Genomic DNA, 20,303 nt, shown 5'->3' with positions numbered 1-20,303 from the left:
AGGTGCTTCTGAAGTTACCAAATAAGGTGCTTCTGAAGGCTGAAATTATCTAAAATTCTAATAATTTCTTTCACTTTATGCAAAATGTATCAAAGACACACAAACTTTCGAAAAGCACTCACGCTTAAAATACATCTTTTAGCTACGTACTCTGTACAATAATTACTTTGATTTTATCAATTAACAGTCGTAATCTGTACATAATCTTGGTTTAGTGGCATTAGCATAATTTATTTTAGTCACTCTGTTACTTTTAGGAATATACTATAAGATTTTTGAATAAAATGTAAGAATTCTATAATTGATATTTATGGAAGATATCTAAAATGCAAGAGAAGAGAACATCAGAAATTTCCAGAAAGAAATTCATTCCGTGATTCATCATCTACTCAGGAAAATAACGAAAAGAAAGTATTAGTTGTGGGTTATTTGTGGGTCACTTCTGCAAGATTTTCTAACGCAGAATTTATTTTTTTTTTTAAAGAAATGGGGTAGGGGGCGTTCTTTCCTTTTTTTTTTTATCTCTGTGAAAGAAAGAGAAACATGATAGCATTAAAAGTTAGTCATTCAGCAGAACTCGCCAATGCGCTCAGCGTCCAGAGAAGCGGTTAGTAGAAAGAGAAATGAGGTCACCGCGAGAGACACACACACACACACGCGGCTCCGTGACGTGCACACATAACTCGCAATGCCACGCTGTGGTGCCAAGTGCAAAGGTCAAGCGCATGCCTCTGAAGAACACATGACAGGGAAAGGGTTGCGCTTTTATATTGACTATATGCATATATTATGTGTTGCACGACGGGTGCCAAGGTTGATATATATATATGGCGGTTACAAATATATAAAGAAAGATATATACACTATATGTGTAAATGGTTGAACAGCGCTTGCTTGTTAGCGCCATGCGAGCTCTACAATACAATAGGTATATATATATATAATATATAAATGTACAAGCCGCTGCTTATAAGGCCAGCGCTGAGGAAGGTGAGCGCAAATGATGGCAACACAGCTCACGTACAGATCACAGCGGCTTCCGGTCACGTCTAGTGGTGAGGTTGGCAGTGCACACAGGGTGAATATATAAAGTATATATAGAGAGATGATATAAAGCCGGGTTGCAAATATAACAATAAAGCAGGATTTTAACATAGAAGTTATCCCCCCATTCTGTTATCCATATTCCTAACAAGGTTGCTGTTTTTTTTCTTATCCTAATTTTAAAATTTCCATTACATTGGTTAAGTAAATAATTTCCTTTTTTTTTTATGTTAACTTTTTTATTTTAACTTTTTCAAAAAAAAAAATTAATTAAGAAAAATATATATCTATAGTTAAAAATCATTCAAGTTCAATAACTCTATATACTAGAACTTCAATTTCAAAAATTATACTGACATAAAAAAATATTTACGTAGGTGGCAAACCAAACAAGTTATTAGATACTCTCACACACACACGCGCGCACACACACACACCAAACCAGTTGTTTATTCTATCTAAAATGTTAAATGTTACAATGATGAAGAAATACTGATGATGGTAAATAACTAAAAAATAAAAAAATAAAAAAAATAAAAAATCAAGAAAACAAACAATTTTATATTTTAATAAAACCAAGAAGATAAACGAAACAAAATATGTAGATAAGAGAGTTTAAAAACTTAATCAAGGAAGTGAAACAAATAAAAACTAAAATAAAGTTTACGGAACTAAACAAAATTAGAGGGAAAAAAAACGGAATCGTTATTTTAAACAAAGGGAGAAAGAAACAAAGAAATTAAAAAAAAAAAAAAACATTGGAAAGAAATAGAAAAACAGAAGAGATGGTCACGTGATAAAAAAAAAAGATTAGAAAGAAATAGAAAAACAGAAGAGATGGTCACGTGATTAAAAAAAACAACAACACACAAATAAGAGAGTATAGGATGTCTAGTGAAGGTGTCCCTCACCTGGTAGACCTGAGGTCGTTGTTTAAAGTGATGGCCCGTTGTTGGTTGAGGGTGACAAGGAAATAAACAAAAAACTCGTAAATCAATGAATTAGTTAGCACACACGAACACACATACAGAAACAACACGCATACACACAAAGCTGGTGGCCTTTTAAAAAAAAAAATGGTGTGTTTGTAACAGACAGAAAACACAGCAGCGCGCGCGTAGAAACGTACTGGTCACCACGGCCGGTCCTGTGGTCAGTGGTCACACTATAACCAACGGCGGCGAACGTTTGGCAAATATAAAAACTCTATAACGATATATCGTTTCAAAGAAGTTGATTTAAGTCACAGAAACAAAATCAACTCAAATCAATTTGGGCATTTTTATATCTAAAGGCAAGGGTACGAAAATAATGAAACTGATTAGGTTGCAATGGGTTAAATATATTTACTTCCTAAATCATCTGGGGGTTAATAGAGGACATGAGAGTACACCGAGTTTCAATTCCTATAAAATTATCATAAAAACTATGTGCTGATAGAATGAAAAAATATTGTTTAATTGGATACAAGATGGACAGTGAAGACTCACTGTTGAAATAATGATGTAGTTATAAGATGGACAGTGAAGACTCACTGTTGAAATAATGATGTAGTTCTAAGATGGACAGTGGAGACTCACTGTTGAAATAATGATGTAGTTATAAGATAGACAGTGGAGACTAACTCACAGTTGAAATACTTAGTAATGTAGTTACAAGATGCAAACATTCCATAATTAGCTTTCCAGACATTTAATTTTAACAGCAAGTAGAACATTCAGTTAAAAATATATAATTGAAAGTTCAAAAATTAACTGATAAATAGCTGTAACAACGTCCAGTTGACAGCACATGCAAACTCTAGAAATAAAAAAAAAACTGTCGGAGATGACCTAAAGTGGCATCACAATGAAACGTGTGAAAGTTCGAGTTAGGCAGACAATGTTATCGTAGACATATTTTATTAACTGCTATGCACTATAGTAAGATGAATTTCCTCAAGGATAATAAAGATATATTACTATTATTATGAATAGTACTGAAGAGGTACGAAATATTGATAATTTTGAGTCTTGTTAGCAAATTTAATTTGAATTAATTTTTTTATAGGTCAGTACATACTAAATTATACTTTTATAGGTCAGTACATACTAACAGTCTTTCAACCGGAAATGATATAAACCAGTAAGACCCTTTATTTTTATCATTAAGGTTTAGAATTACGTTATAATTCCTATTATCTTTAGACATGCCTGCTCCAATAGAGCATGTGTAAGCATTGGTCCCAGCAAGGTAAATAAGAGACGAGTGTTTTAATGAATAACTGCAGGGCATGTAGAAGTTGAAAGTTGGCAGCTAACAAAAAATTTCTTTTGATTGGATGAGTATTGAGTGGACCAGCAACTCACAAGGAGGGCGTGGTGATACGTAGATAGAGGATAAGAACTCACAGCAAAACTAGTTAATACAATCAATCCCAGAATCCCCAAATGCTGTACAGCTGCCACATTCGCTGTAAACTAATACGAAACAACCAATTCACTGTCTAAATAATGAGTTAGACTTATAATAACAACTACAATACATTAAGTAAAAATAAATTCATAATTACAAATAAGTTATCAAAAAGACACATTTAGAGTACTTATCGAGTTTGTAACTATATTTCGACACATTTATTTAGAATGTTGAAAAAAAAAAGGTGCAAAGTGTTACTAGTAATTAATTTTATGCATAAAGTTAAGAAATGTAATTTTTAGATATTGAAATACAAAACATTCATCTTAGTGAGAAGAAAATATCTATATAATTATTGCATTTATTTTTAACATAATTTTTTTTTTTAATGTTCCATTTGTTTTTTTTTTCTACTTTGAATTTGACATCAATTCATTCAGCACATAAGATTGATTAGAAATATTGAGAAAAATACAAATGTATTCAAAGTGGGTTATACTAGAACAGGTGCATGTACTTCTGCTGGAGAGAAAACTAGTTCAAATGACAAAGAGAACTGTAGGCTTAAGCGTGACCAGTGGTCAAGTATGCGTGGATGCAGCAGCAGTATTCACAGCAGCGTTTGCAGCGGTGGTCGAACTGCAGGACAACAGCCACACAAAGACCCCAACAACACACACACACGCAGGAAAAAAAAGGTGCAAAGGTGCTGCCACGGACAATAATTAGAAGACGGACAACACTGAACTTAAAGAGTCGTGAGTGGTTCTCAATCTACAGCCAACCCCAACGCAGTTTAGTGTTCTCAATCTACAGCCAACCCCAACGCAGTTTAAGTCAAATTGTACATTTAGATAGATGAATGAAGTAGAATAGTACACTGTAATTTGACGAAATAAAATAATGACTAAACAAAGTTTTTTTACCTACTATACTATGAACATTTCTTTCCCATAAAAAAAAGTGAAACTAAAAAAAAGTCTTTTTAAGTAGACTAAATTTTGAAATGTATTGGTGATTGCAGGAATAGCTCAAAGGTCTGTTATCTGTGAAATCTATATTATACTACAGTGCCAAAAATCTGGTGTAGTTTGAGAACCACTTCATCTGAAACTGTACCGGTACAACACATAAGTTTTGGAAACGGGGCGCCATCTCCAGGTTCTCCCAAGTCCAAAGAGTTGGCCCCCACGTGACGAAACTTGAAGCCACTGGAAGACCACGACAACAACATAGACCACATTAAAACAAGGACCGATTCCTGAGAGTTTAACTCGAACAAGAGCGAGCGAAACAACATTAAGGGGTTTTAAAGAAATGTGCCAGCAGTGACGCCAGACCAGAGGCGGAGAAAGAGGAGAACACTTACACGAAACAATGTTTGAACCAGGGTGTGTGCAAGCATGCAGGCGGCCACGCTTTGGTTAGTAGTGGCGTTCAGGAGCCGTAAAGGGGAGGTGAGGAGCGCTCCGCTAAGCGAGCATGTTTATATATCTTTGCGCAATATGCAGAGCTTTATTTGAGTTGAAAACAAATTGTAAGTTGGCAGCACAATTAAAGTCAGCAATGCAAATTCTTGACGAAAGAAGATGTAGCCAAATTAACCAATCCATGAATTAGTTTAAAATAAGACATTTTAAAAGAATTGTATGTGCTTTATTCACACACCCTCTCACCATATAACATTCAAAGAATTGGTCCAAAATATTTTGCAGGCCTGCTATTGTTAATACAATAGTACACGATGCACAAAAATACTTGATATTAATAAATGAAAGGACTTTTTGTGTTGTTTATTGTTCTAAATAAAAAATATAAATTAAAATTTAAAATTCAAGTGACGTAAGTGTCACGAAAATCACGATAGGACAAATTAAAAAAAAAAAAAAAAAAGGCCACAGGTCAGCACGATTTTAAATAGTCTGTCCAGATACACTAGAAGTTAACTACAAACTCTTCCAATCATCGAGAGAGTTCTGAAACTAAAATGCCACCATTCCTACATCCACAAAATTTATTCGTCTGTGGCTGCAAGGGAAGGAAGGAGAAAGGGCACTTTAACAAATGGGTTTGCACCCAACCAGGTGCCGCCACTATTGTGTCATGTGACTAAGAAAAGTACAATCAAAACACTTTGGTGATAATTAGAAAAAAAGAAATCTAAAAGACTTGGGGGGAAAGTGTTTCTTAAAACAAACAAAAAAAAAAGTTTTATTAACAGCATTTCTACAAGCATGCGGCTTCTACAAAGAGATAATGTACAAAGTTGAGCAGAGACATTTGTTGTTTAATGAAAGTTGTCTACTAAATATATAGAGAAAAGTGTGGTGACACTGCAATAGGAAAAGAAAGTAAATTGTATAAATTGTAGATTAACATAGAACAACTAATACAAAGAATATACCAGTGGTGGAAGAGAAGCAGAGCTGGTGTGTAGCTCCATCGCTCCAGTTGGGAGGAGCATAGAACATTTTTGATCTGGGACAGTTGTTTTTTTTTTTTTTCGTTTTTTTTTTTAAAGTAGTGGAAGATGTTCTTTGGGAAGGTTGTTAGGATCTTTTGATGGAAGGGCAACTTGTAGTGGCAATTAAAGGGGCAAAATAATAGGTGGAGGCGATGAATGGGCAAAGGAATGGGTTGAGGGGGGGTGCATGGTATGAATTGAAAAGGAGCGCGGGAAACTTCTGGAAGGATGACTGGATTGTGGTTGGGGGGGGGGGGGCGCATGGATTTGAACTTACCGTCAAAGATAGGTTGTGGGAATTTGGTAGGCAGAACATGCACATTTCGACCTCTATTTGCTGAAAATGTTAACACATAGATCAAGATGAAATGGATCTTAGTACAGCAGGACGAAACGCAAACATACATGACAACCACAACAACCACAACAACAACAACACACCGTGTATGTCAGTCCATCTTTCGTTACGTCGTCAGAGCAAAACAAAAAAAGATAATACAGCCCTAATGTCCAGCGTCCACTAATGTCCAGTACGTTGGTGGCTCCCTTTTCGGTCACTTGGCAGGCGGTCAGCAGAAGGAAAGAAGTAAGGGAACAAAAAGCTGGGATAGGATCAGACGTGAAGAAAAGTTTGGTTAAGGTCCGATGGTTGGGGCGCCAAAGGTTTAAATTCACAATGCATAGTGGAGTTGACATTTAATGGGGAGAGAAAATAATACGAACACCTGGACACAAAGTGGTTAATGGCGTGAAGGAATGGGGTAAGGTGGAAACATGGATACGCCGATGTTATATAAGGTGAGGGAGGGGTAAAAAGTGTGATTGAAAAAAAAAAAAATTAAAAAAAATGTGAAGCGGCTATATTTTAGATATTGTTTCCAACAAAAACAAAATGGTAAAAGGGGGGGGGGGCAGTGCTATGAAAAGAGCTAGTTACACTTCTATAGAGGTTTGAACTGAAAGAAGGATTATTTGGTTAAATACAAAAACACATACACGTTTTAATTGTTTGAAATCAACATCTTCAAAAGTAACTTTAAAAAAAAACAAAAAACTTTATCTAACAAATTTTAAAAAATTACTTATTCAAATGTTTGCAGTTTTTGAAACGTAAGTCTGTTTTAATAATTACTAGACGTGTGCAAAACAATAAGGTTTTAAAACATCAGAACTCGTAGTTTTCAAACTTGGGAGATCTTTGAATATATGTCAGTGACAGGTGCTCAAGAATAGGGAAACTGGGCTATCCAAATCAGCGTTAACCTACAATGGGAGTTCATTTGCTTGATACTTAGACTTAAAACATTTACAAGCCTAACCGACGCAGACTCAGCTACTGACCATGAAACAGAAGTCTTAACAAACACCTCATTCAAAACATACATGCGACACAAACATTCACAAACAAACGAGCGAGCAAGAGAAATGAAGAAAGAACAACAAAACAAAGTTTACGATTTTTTATATTGTTGTACACCGAATGGGTTATGACGTCATTGAAATGTGGGGAAGACAGTTAGAAAAGTAGGTCATGCCGAGAACTGAGGTCATTTCCTGTCTTGCAACATGTAAAAATTCAAACCAGTACATGAAGAGAAGGAAGAAACTTGCAAGAGAAAGATGCAGTTCAAATATTGAAATGATAATGAGGCATAATGCATCAAAAAGACGGGCAGCATAGGAAGGGGGGGGGCAGCAATGGCATGCACAATCTGTAACCCAGATTAGATACATAAATAAAACCAAGGTAGCAGGTAGTCAATATAGATGACTTGGGAAACAGCATGCAAGTCACACCCAGGCCATGTCCAAAACGAAACAAGAAAAAACACAGAGAATTAAACTAAAACCATAATGCTATGTAACAATGTTCTCTAGAGAAGTAGTGTGTCAAAATCATACAACATTTTTCAGTTATTTGATCTAGTTCTTAGTTTTTAACTAGCAAATTATTAGTGGCTATAAATTAAAAGGAAAATTAAACTATTTTAAGGCTATATATTGAAAAAAAAAATGATTTCATTAAATGAAACGAATGGATGTTTTTAATAAATATCCTATGTCATAAAAACATGATGAATTAAAAAAAAAATCAAAATGATTGTAATAATTACTATGAGCATTAATAATGATGTGCGTTACAGCTACAGCTCGCAGAGAAACATCTAAACAAAACAGCTGCAGCTGGCTTGCGTTTGGGATTTGTTAAATAGCGTTCCCTATCGCTGCAGCAGCCTGCGCATTGAAGGAGTTGGGAAGTGCAAGATTCGCCAGAGACCTTATGTCATAGGATTTTTGAAAATCCTAGATTACTTGCAGTTGTGAATGCCTGGCTACATATCAGCGACTCACTTTTCAGATGCTCAACTGGCATCTCTACATTTTTGTTAATTAATATGGCGATACAAACCCTGGTAGTGGGAGAGTTTATGAGTTAATATGTTAATGAGAATTATTATGAAACTGGTACCAGTAAAAATACGAAATTATTCATTTACATGCCAAGACAAAAGTCAAGATGAACACAATGCCGAACTGGTTGAATGTCATTACTTACCCCCTTCAGCGGTCAGCACCTGGACTGCTCTAGAAAGGGGACCCTGGCCGACGCTGGAGAAGGCCAAGACCGAGATGGCGTACGTCACGTTGGGCTTGAGTTTGGAGATGGTTGCAGAGCGGCCGTTCTTCGTCTCGATATTATCCCAAAAGAAAACGGGGTCCTCGGGTTTCAGCGTGTAAAAGACTTTGTAACCCTGGTGACAGAATGAGGAATTCTTTAAAATTGTTGAAAGTTAGGGATGTACAACAACAGAACGAAAAGTGTGCTCTTAAGTAAAGCGACTTTCAGCTAAGATGCAATGGCAATATAGGTAAAAATCTCCAGCCTGCACAACTATTACCAAGCTTCTATATACCAAGCATGACTACCTCCCCTGCAATTACCAAGCTTATTGAAATATACCAGGCAAGACTAACTCCCCTACAATAGCCAAGCTTTTAGAGATATACAAGCTATTACCACCCTTCCAACAAACTGAATCTCTTGCAATGACCATCCTAACAGCAACTAATTTTTTTGCAATGACCACCCTTCCAACAAACGGAATCTTTTGCAATGACCACCCTTCCAACAAACTGAATGTCTTGCAATGACCACCCTTCCAACAAACGGAATCTTTTGCAATGTCCACCCTTCCAACAAACTGAATCTCTTGCAATGACCATCCTAACAGCAACTAAATTTTTTGCAATGACCACCCTTCCAACAAACGGAATCTTTTGCAATGACCACCCTTCCAACAAACTGAATGTCTTGCAATGACCACCCTTCCAACAAACGGAATCTTTTGCAATGACCACCCTTCCAACAAACTGAATCTCTTGCAATGACCATCCTAACAGCAACTAAACTTTTTGCAATGACCACCCTTCCAACATACGGAATCTCTTGCAATGACCATCCTTCCAACAAACTGAATGTCTTGCAACGACCACCCTTCCAACAAATGGAATCTCTTGCAATGACCACCCTTCCAACAAACTGAATCTCTTGCAATGACCACCCATCCGGTAAACTAATAAGCACATGCCCGGCATGTCAGTCCTTGTCCACCCTACCAAACCTTGTCAAAGCCATAACCACTGCCAGCTAGTTCCAGTCATGCCCATGTGATGGTCAACTTCTCGTCAGAAATCCACTCACCTGAATGACACCATTGGGCGTAGTCGGCTCATCCCACGTGACGCTGACATCGGTAGCAGAAATCGCACGTGCTATGACGTTTTCTGGTGGCGAGCCTGGAGCTGGAAATAGACAAAGAAGGACAAGGAGTTGATAAACGTTTTCATTTAAATAAACATTTTAAGTCTCAACAAACTGAAAACAGTCACCGACTCACTGTGCAAAATTTATAGTGCAGCAATTAACATATATGTTTGATTCGTTTTTTTTAAGCTGCGTTCATGTTTTTAAGTTATTTGTGTGTACATTACTTGTAAAATCGTGAGAAGGCTTATATAGTCTAATATGGATATTAAACACATTAATGGTATGGATGTGTTGGTTTAAAATTATAACAATTATACTAAATATAGAAGTTATTCAGTCATGTGATGACATGTAGAATCTAGACACATAAACAAACAAAGCATGATATGAGCTTCAAAAGAAAACACAAATTGGAACTAAAAATTGTGTTGGCTACAGGAAAAAGTTTGTGGCGAGTGAACGAGGTGGAAGCTTCAATTATAAAAACAAAATCCGGCTTCATTTCTGAGGTTACGTTAAGACAAAACTGTGCTCTATCTTTGAGGTTACGTTAAGACAAAACTGTGCTCTATCTTTGAGGTTACGTTAAGACAAAACTGTGCTCTATCTTTGAGGTTACGTTAAGATAAAACTGTGCTCTATCTTTGAGGTTACGTTAAGACAAAACTGTGCTCTATCTTTGAGGTTACGTTAAGACAAAACTGTGCTCTATCTTTGAGGTTACGTTAAGACAAAACTGTGCTCTATCTTTGAGGTTACGTTAAGACAAAACTGTGCTCTATCTGTGAGCTTATGTACAGACAATATTTGGCCCTCTGAGATTTTGATAGAAAAGATTTCACTCTATGAGCATATGTTAGACACTATTTAGGTCTATCTTTGAGATACTGTAAGACCACGTGTACATGTATATATCATCCAATGCAAAACCAAAAAGCCTAAATCTGTAAAGAGAGAGCCTACATTAAAAACATCCATACTTCACACAGCACACGTGTTACACGAATAAAGCGATTCATACGATATGTGTGCATATACAAAAAAAAGTAATCGAGAAATTGAAAAAAAAAAAAAATTTGGTGCATAAACTCTATACGAAGCCGCTATATAAGATACAGTAGTATCGAATTGCAAGTATCGTTTCAGAATCGCGAGTTCAAGATAAAAATAGATAAGTGCTAAATTGTACTGTCAGTAGTAGGTTGGGAAAAGCAACTTGATGTTTCACGTGCGAGCTCTATACAAGCATGTGCAACAACATTTATTAGAAATGCGATCTGATAAAAGAAATGTTAAAACACAAAATATTGCCAAATATAAACATAAAATCTGGACCCCGGTGTGTGTGTGTTGGAGGGGGTGGGGGAGAGCAGAAAGAAGCGGAGGGCATGTTAGGTGAATGAACGAGAGTTGTCTGAGGCTTTGACATCGTGGGGATCACGCTAAGTGGGGACGGTGAGCACCCTCCTCTGGGAACATGCAACGCCTCGTGAGCAAGCATCTGTTAGAACATGCATACGAGCTCTCGTACTGTAGACACTCTTCGTACAGAGTTTTAGTTTTAATTTCCCAAATTTGTTTTCGACTTATCAGGACAAGAAACATGTAACAGTGCTTTCACCTGTTTAACAAGCTACAAATTTGTTGTTTAAATCCTTATTTAAAAAAAAAAAAAAAAAAAAAAAAAAAAAAAAGGATACTGTCAGAGCTTGAGGCGGGCACGAGTTTTACAATTTAAAAAAAAAAATCTAAAAAAAATAAATAAATAAACAAATATATTGAAAAAGAACAGGGAAAGCGATATATTGCAACAAACCTTTACTATCGTCCCAGTAGTGATAGCCGCCTTTAATGATAAATAGTAATTTAAAAATAAATGTATAGTAAATAAATAGAAACTTATATCATATAATATATAATAAATCATTTTAAAAATCCAAAAGATATTTAGGCGTTTCTTACCATGAAAAATGTTCCAAAAAAAAAAAAAAAGGTTAATGCATAAGTAGATGAGTGCTAACGCGGAGGGCAATACATATCTTCTAAAAACCGGCAAAGAAAAGGAATGAAAATAGATGCCCTTGGGTCACTGGTCCAGAATATAACGGTGCTCCCCCCCCCCCCCCCAAAGTAAAAAAATAATAAATAAAAAATGTAGTCATTCCGTTTGTATCAGTACACTCACAAAAAATGTCCACTAATTGCCCCACATTTTTTGGTAATAGTGTCCTGACTTCAATAACGACTTCTTACAAGCCATGCCACTTACAGCTTGCAAGTCTTTTTAAAAAAGCAAAGAATTTCTATCTTTCAGTGGCTCCTGTAGGCCCCTCTTAGTCATGGGACCGGACAAAAATGCCACCATAGTTGATACGCCACTGAAAAATAGATTATCCTCCCCTTAAAATTAATTAATAAATGAAATAAAAGGGAAACGAAAATGGTTCCTTAAATGACAAGAAATACAAAATAGTAAGACACAGACATATTTGTAAAGACAAAGACATATTTGTAAAGACAAAGACATAATTGTAAAGACAAAGACATAATTGTAAAGACAAAGACATAATTGTAAAGACAAAGACATATTTGTAAAGACAAAGACATAATTGTAAAGACAAAGACATAATTGTAAAGACAAAGACAAATGGTAAAGACAAAGACAAAATGGTAAAGGCAAAGACAAATGGTAAAGACAAAGACAAAATAGTAAAGACAAAGACAAAATAGTAAAGACAAAGACAAAATGGTAAAGACATATAGTAAGACACAGACATATAGTAAGACACAGACAAACAGTAAGACACAGACATATAGTAAGACACAGACATATAGTAAGACACAGACATATAGTAAGACACAGACATATAGTAAGACACAGACAAACAGTAAGACACAGACATATAGTAAGACACATACATATAGTAAGACACAGACAAACAGTAAGAAAAAGACAGATAGTAAGACAAAGACAGATAGTAAGACACAGACATATAGTAAGACACAGACATATAGTAAGACACAGACATATAGTAAGACACAGACATATAGTAAGACACAGACAAACAGTAAGACACAGACATATAGTAAGACACATACATATAGTAAGACACAGACAAACAGTAAGAAAAAGACAGATAGTAAGACAAAGACAGATAGTAAGACAAAGACATATAGTAAGACAAAGACAGATAGTAAGACAAAGACAGATAGTAAGACAAAGACAAACAGTAAGACAAAGACAGTTAGTAAGACAAAGACAGATAGTAAGACAAAGACATATAGTAAGACAAAGACATATAGTAAGACAAAGACAGATAGTAAGACAAAGACAGATAGTAAGACACAGACATATAGTAAGACAAAAAAACTAAAAAAAAGATGAAGACATAATGAACACAAGATTTAATTGATGAAATCGATGCCATCTCTCTGTTCAGGGCAGTAACTATAGTTAAGCCCCCTTACAATCTAACTAAAGAAGGCCCAAGTCGATGCAGAACACACAAAAAAAGGCTATGTTTAGGGGAGTGATTACGGTAGCTCACCCTCTAGGTTCAACGCGTGTTGCATCTTGGTAAGTCATATACTGAGCTAGACTAGCGAAATGTGGCGTCTATCTCAGCCCAGGAGAACAGATGGCCGTCTCGGCAGCGCCGTCGTTAGGAGCAGGGCAAGAATTTAAAATTCGTGAAAATAGAAGGGGGGAGGGGGTGCGGACCACTGACACGAAGAATGTTTCCAGAACTGACGGTGGAAGAAAAATTGTAAATGGCTACTGAATCTTCTACCATCCATCAGTGCCTGGGAGTGGTTCTCAAAATTGTGTCACGTTGGACCTCAACACTTCAGAATGAGCACAAACCGTTAGATTGAACAAATATAAAATTATTAGTATTAAATCTTATTTTCCAAAAAGAGAAGAATGCGCCTGTATACACAATTACTGTAATTGGTTGTATTATTATTATTATACACACATTTTTTTTATTGGTATAGGATCAAATAATATTTGAGAATCTCCGGACTTCATCATCAACTATCAAATTCAAGAAAAAATGTGAGGGGGGGGACGAGGGGTGGAGGACAAATAAATGAGCACAGAATCAAAACAGGACATTGTGAAATAAATTAGAAAAAAAAAAAACAAAAAAAAAACGCGGGAAAAGGGAGAGCATTAGAAACGTGTATATTCAGAATCCAGAATTTAATAATATCGTTTTCACACAGAGACAAAAATAAGTCAAAGTGAATATCATGGTAGAATACTATTTTATTTATAGAAGCAAGAAAAAGGGAGGGAATAAAATCAACATCTTTCACCATTCACTTCCCTTCTTTTGGTTTGCATCTTTATTGTATTTATTATTTATATTATTTATTTAATTTGTAAAAGTAAAAAGCAATAAAGGAGGTAGTGTCCGGTAGGATTTAAGAATTACAATTTGACAAATTTGCAAGGCCTCTTCATTAAAACCAATATGTCCGTTGGCATGGTTTAATTTAAAGAGATGCAATCATACCTCATAGACGAAACTATCGGTAAATGTAGAAGAAGTTGTGTACTGTTGATTTCACAACAGAGACTACATTCGGCCGCCCAAACAAAAAGTTTACTTTAAAGAACGAGGAACAAAATTTAGCACTAATCTGGAATGATGTCATAGAACAATAAAGAAGGATAAAGAAACATGGGTGACCATAGAGAAACATTAGGCCATCGAATTCTCGGCGATTCCGAACTCTAACAGTCAATGTTAATCTGGTACATCAAATGATAATGGGGGATGGGGAATGAACGAAGATCTACCTGGGTAGGGGGGATCTACCTGATCCTTCAAGTCAAACACTGACAAAATATTGTTTCGTTCTATTCTAGGATAAAAGACACAACCATCTTGAGTGAATTGCTGGCCCTTGTTTGTATTCACTGAGGGAAACAAGAAAAAAAAAAGAAAATCTTTTGTGTGTGTGTGGATCAAGCACGTGACACAGTCCCGCCAAAATGGAAGAAGTAGATCTTATCTCCTATTGGTTATCGCTGCAATCGGAACTGTCCAAGAATCTTGGGAAAAAAACAACATTTTTGAGCACGTGAAATCCTGAAGGTTGGCATTGACTAAGAAAACACTTGAAGGCAACGTGAAGCCGCCAAGATAAGTCAGAAATGTTGGATTTAATAGCTCCCCACTAGCACCTGTAAAGCAGAACAAGACGGGGAATAAGAACAACTTTTGGTCAGAGAGTAACAGAACTTTGTACAATGAAAGACTGAATCCTTTTGGTCAGAGAGTAACAGAACTTAGTACAATGAAATCTAGAATCTAGAAGAGGTATAATGTAACAGTTTGTGTAACACCCAAAAGAAACTTTCTGTAACAGTTTGTAAAACATCTAGAAAATCTTTCTTGCAACAGTTTATAAAACTCCTAGAAGAAGTCTCCTATAACAGTTTGTAACTCCAAAAGTTATTTTTTAACCTCATTCATTAAGTGCTGACAAGCTAAAAGATACTGCTTGCGCCAGATACAGAGACAGACAGAGGGACGTGTGTGGTTGGCCATCTGTTTCACCTGACACCTTTCAACTAACGCCTCCTTCGCTTTCACCCAGAAACTGTGCTGCCCTTTCGAGAGGCTATTTACAGGTAGTGACCATCAGAGTCTCTCAACATTCTCTTAAAGGATGTTGATGACCGGGCGATAACTAACGAAAAAAAAATCAGATACAGCTAAAGATAAAAGACTCAACTCTACCTGGATAGAGACAAATTAAAGACGCGTTAGAAGCTTTTTTTTTTTTGTTTGCATTCATTGTATGCTATGGGCGCTGGTGACAGATATTTACTCCAAAACAAGCACGGTGAAGATGATTGACTTTAACCCGAAATATTTAAAATTTCTAAGTACAAATAAAACGATGGCGTAAATGTTATCTTTGAATCGGGAGAAGATTTTAACACCGGAAGATCATTTGAAACTTGATATTAAAGACGAAACACATTATAGGTTTGAAAAGGTTAGGCATCCACACTCTATAAAGAATTTGGTGAGACAGAGACAGAAATAGATACATAAACATAGATATATATTTAGAGAGACTTGTGGTGTGGTGCAAGTGCACAGCATGTTCTGTTTTTCGCTTTATATATGTACTAGCCATATGAGACGAAGAAAGAAAATGGTAGATGCTATTTTGCATAAATTACATTTCCTTACAGTATTTTTTTCTGAAAAGCTTATCTCACCGTGAACAGAGTTGGAGATCTAGTCTAGACTTTACTTTCCGCAGAGCTGCCAACATGTCAAAGCGGACTTCCGTTATTAAGACTGTTGCTGTATTGGTCAGCATTTTAAAACAAGCTTCTCGTGCTCTCTCCAGGCCAGCCACCATTGGAAACATTGAATATAATCAAAGTAATACAACTATCACAAACTAATCATGAGGGACGACTGACGCTAGAAAATTAATTACTCCATTAATTATATGTACTCCTCATTTTGAAAACTACCATCTTCTATTGTAACAGAGCGAGATAACCGTGGGGCCGAGGACAGAGCGAGGCCGCATTTATCTGCGCCTCACCGCTTCACACCCTACTTGACTTCGAGTGCACCCCAAAAGCGGGGCGCACCTGAGTTCACAGTGGAAGAACCATGGAGGCAGATTGATAGGAAAAGGGGCGCCAGTAAAAATAAATAAATAAATAGCTTTTATCCAGCCTTTTTATTTCCAGTCTTAGCGAGTTACTTATCTTATCGAAAACGGCTTTCGTCATGTTTATTGGTGGAGCCATAAAAGTGGAGTCCTCTCCCTTGGACCAAAAGGGAGGGAACCACGGAGCAAGGAATTACGGTCCGAAAATGAGCTTAGATAATACAAAAGTATTTCCTTGAGATGTTCGTTTCAAATGAGAAATGGAACGAAATAAAAAATACTGACAAAAAAGAAACAGGAAGGAAAAAAAAAAAAAGTGGCTTATATTCCAAACGACGTGAGCTAGTTTTTTGTTTCTATTAGTAATGTTATAGACAGGGGAAGGACAATAATAGTTAAATATATAGGCAAATATCAGGAGGATCATGACCAAAATCCGAAAGACCTTATAGCATACACCAAAAAAAAATATTGATGGGTAAAGAAGTCTGCAGGGACATAGCCTAAGCCCGCCATTCTTAAAGAGGAAACGTCTCTGGCGTAAGGACAACAGTTGAATGGCCCAACCCCAACCCACACCAAAGACAGTTATCGTAGGTAGGTTTTAACTTCCATTTACAGTGGTACACAACCCTCTTTAGAACTGGGGGGGGGGGGGGGGCTAGTTACTTTTATGACACATGTATCACGTGTGTACAGGTTTGAGGTACCGCGCCACTGGTCTGATATGACCAGCAGGTCGTGGTTTGGGCAGCACCTTTCTATACAAGTTTCAATTATGAATTGGGGGGAAGGGGGCTTAAAGATCGACCTTTATTCCATTAATAGATCTCTCCAATCCTCCTACAGTGAACACTGTTCCTTGTATAAACACACACACAACAATGTCATTTTAAAAAAAAATTCTTCAAGTCTGTAAATAACAAAAACTAAACATTTATTTTTTTTTTTGGTTTCAAATCCAGCCAGGAAATAAATATTGAACCTGAACTGAAATGATGTGGAAAATGTTTTTGTGCCCTCGCGGAGGGCAAGTGTCTTGTGAGAAATGTAGCTCGTACGTTCCGTCAACAGACGCAAGAGGTGAAACAGTGTGTGTGTGTGGGGGGGGAGATAACCCGAGTGATTTATTGATTTAGTCAGCTGTTTTAAATGTTTGTCGGGTGGTCGACTGTGAATTGATTTTCGCCGAGAGTAAATAAACAAAAGTGACAAAATAAAAAGTTGAAAGAGAGCGAGGAAAGAGAGGGGGGGGGGGTAGAGAGAGTTAGCTGGAGAGAGAGAGAGAGAGAGACGAAAAAATGAGGAATACATTTTGAAAAAATACTAAGAACAGTTATCTTCAAAAGGTGTGATAGTAAAATAGTTTTAAGTGGCTGGCCGTAGTGCTTTGACCAAATGCCCGCAGGGAACTGGGGCTGTTTGTGTCTCTCTGATGGTGATAAAAAGTGAACTGAAAATTGTAGATCCACCTATCAACGATATGGTATACGAGGGTGAGTCGAGGGCATACAATCCAAGCGTTAAAGACCCAAGTCTAAATGTGATTGTTGTTTGCTGCGGAAATATTGTGAAGTTCCCCCCTTCCACATCTTGCGATCTATGTGGCAGATGATGTAAAGATCACCTGTTTCTGTCTGCTTCTTACTGAAGGAAATATTGATTGTGGGATTAAATCCACACTACGTACCTTGCGTAAGCTCTATTTTTTTTTTAAATCTCCCCTTACCTGATATATAAAAAGCTTTTGTTCAAATCTTATTTTCGTTCACGTTTTTTTTTTTAAATGAAACTTAAAACCCGAGATTACGACTTCTGAATGTTTCTTAAAGAAAGGAACATTCAATCAACAATACAGAGATGGAGGGAGAGAGAAAGGCGGGACAGGGCAATAGATAAACCAAGTAAACGAAGAGACGACTTAGGTAAGGAAAAAGTAGACAAAAGTTTTCAACGATATTTTTCTTTTAAAACCAAGAAAACAGAAACTGTAATATAAGTATAAAATAAACAAAACAAAAAAAAACAACAACACACGTTTGGCTAGAACCTAGAAAAACCTAGACTGGGCTCTGCTAGAACAACTCAACGTTGTCTCGACTATAATCTCTAGCCCGCCATCAAACTGTCATAGATAAAGAGGAAACGAACTTTATTCTATTATACGCAATATCTGTTTCATTCTTTGTTTTTTTTTTTCGTTGTTTTTTTTTTGTTTTTTTTTAAGTTGAACGTTAAAATTAATTTTTTTTTTCGTGAGAACGAAATTCTAAATTATCTCCAGGGTTATCGTGACAAAAATGGAAGAGCGAATTATGTTTTTGTGTGTGTATATATTATATATATATAAAATATAACCTGTTGATTATTTCTTTTTTTTTTTTATAAACCTAACCAATTCTGCATATTGCCATAACAACGACACTATTTGAATAAATAATTTTAAAGGGACATCATTCGAGATGAAGAAAGGAACAGACGAGAACAGACGCCAAGAACGACAAGTCTTATTGGATTCTTGAGTTAGTTAAAGCATTGTAATTTAGAGCCTGGATATCGTGGATCTGAACAGTATCTACTGGTATGAAGGGTTAATACTCAAGTTTATTTCCATCTTCACTTATCCCTTAGTCTGTTGGACCACACATGATGCCATTGACCGTTCCTCTTTCTTGAAGTTAACTTTGAGCGTGTAATGAATAAATCTTCCAAACCTTTTTTTATGCCAGTAAAAAAGCATCAAATATCCAAATTATCCGGAATGTTTATTTACCGTTGAAAGACAAAACACATCAACTTTGGGAAACATGTATTATAGATATTGCATACGAAGGATCACGATGGCTTGCCGCCCATAAGAAAATGTTGATGTCTTCTTGTTCTAGGGACTAAATTGTCAAAGATTTGTGAGCCTCATTTCAAATACTTGAGTGCTTCACGTCTGGTATGTGAACACCCAGGTAGACATTTACCTCAGTACCGGACATAAACTATGCAAGACAATAGACACTAAGAATTTCAAAGGGACCATAAGATTACAAATCTGACTTGGATTGAGTCCAGCACGCACGCACGTGTGCCCTCGAATCTAGTCTCGATAAACATGAAGAGTGAAAAAAGTAGACGCAGTCCGAGACTTGACGAGAATAATCTGAAAACAAACTGAATTTTAAGGTTTTTTATTTTTTTATTTCAACTTGAGATTACATCGCCATTTTGTTTTTCGTTTTAAGAAAGATTTTTTTTTTCCCTATGACGCGAAGTCTGGAATTCTTGAGATGAACTTTGCCAGATTTTGGCAGTTATTAATTTTTTTTTCTTTTCCTATATCAATTTGATGAACAGGAAGTTCACAGGGGTTATTAAACTACAAGTGTCACCCTCCCCCCCTCCTTTCCACCTCAACATAACCTTTACATAAAAAAGTAGTTCTAAAATTATAGGCTACACAGTTACTGCTAAATTAAAGACTATCGACCCTCCACCCGCTTTATTTTTTTCTCTACTTGTACAACGGTGGTCAAAAATAAAAAGTATAGAATGTTTTAAACATGTAAGAGGAACATAAAAAAATGAGGGGTGGGGTGGACATTACATTGAAGGATGATTATAAGTGTACAATATAATCATTACAGGTCTAATGATTGTAATGTGTAAACGTTGATATAACTACAATGTTTTGTTAGACAAAAAAAATGGCTGTTAGTTATTGTAACTAGATTGCTATACAACTTTATACCTAGAATAAAAAAAAAAACAAAAAAAAAAACTAATATATATTAAAAAAATGACATAAACAGCTGTCCACAAGACACAAAGACACTGAAAGCCTAATATAAAAAAAAACCGACAGACGCGCAGAGAACCAGAGATATGCATCCATGATCAAAGACAATGGCTGTGTTTTAAAACATGAGTAAAGAAAAGAGATGGAATAGTTTGTTTTAAATTTGGCAACAGCCATGTACACCT

The 20,303-nt window shown here is 36.2% G+C and overlaps 1 protein-coding gene across 17 annotated transcripts in view; it reads right to left on the bottom strand.

Moving 5' to 3' along the window:
• LOC106068869 (tyrosine-protein phosphatase Lar-like) overlaps positions 1-20,303 on the bottom strand; it is a 267,560-nt gene that overhangs the window by 29,699 nt on the left and 217,558 nt on the right. For 13 of the 17 annotated variants that reach the window (XM_056030085.1, XM_056030094.1, XM_056030091.1 and 10 more), the window contains 3 exons: positions 9,609-9,709; positions 8,463-8,658; positions 6,183-6,242 (listed from right to left, as the gene is read on the bottom strand). In XM_056030085.1, the coding sequence (XP_055886060.1) occupies positions 6,183-6,242; positions 8,463-8,658; positions 9,609-9,709 (357 nt within the window). Of the gene's footprint in view, positions 1-6,182; positions 6,243-8,462; positions 8,659-9,608; positions 9,710-11,490; positions 11,521-20,303 lie in introns of all 17 variants that reach the window. The other 4 variants (XM_056030092.1, XM_056030100.1, XM_056030103.1 and 1 more) reach the window with 2 other exon arrangements.

This window comes from Biomphalaria glabrata, chromosome 5 (assembly GCF_947242115.1).
Source record: "Biomphalaria glabrata chromosome 5, xgBioGlab47.1, whole genome shotgun sequence".
Classification (NCBI taxonomy): Eukaryota; Metazoa; Mollusca; class Gastropoda; family Planorbidae; genus Biomphalaria; species Biomphalaria glabrata.
This window is presented reverse-complemented; position numbering and strand designations above follow the sequence as displayed.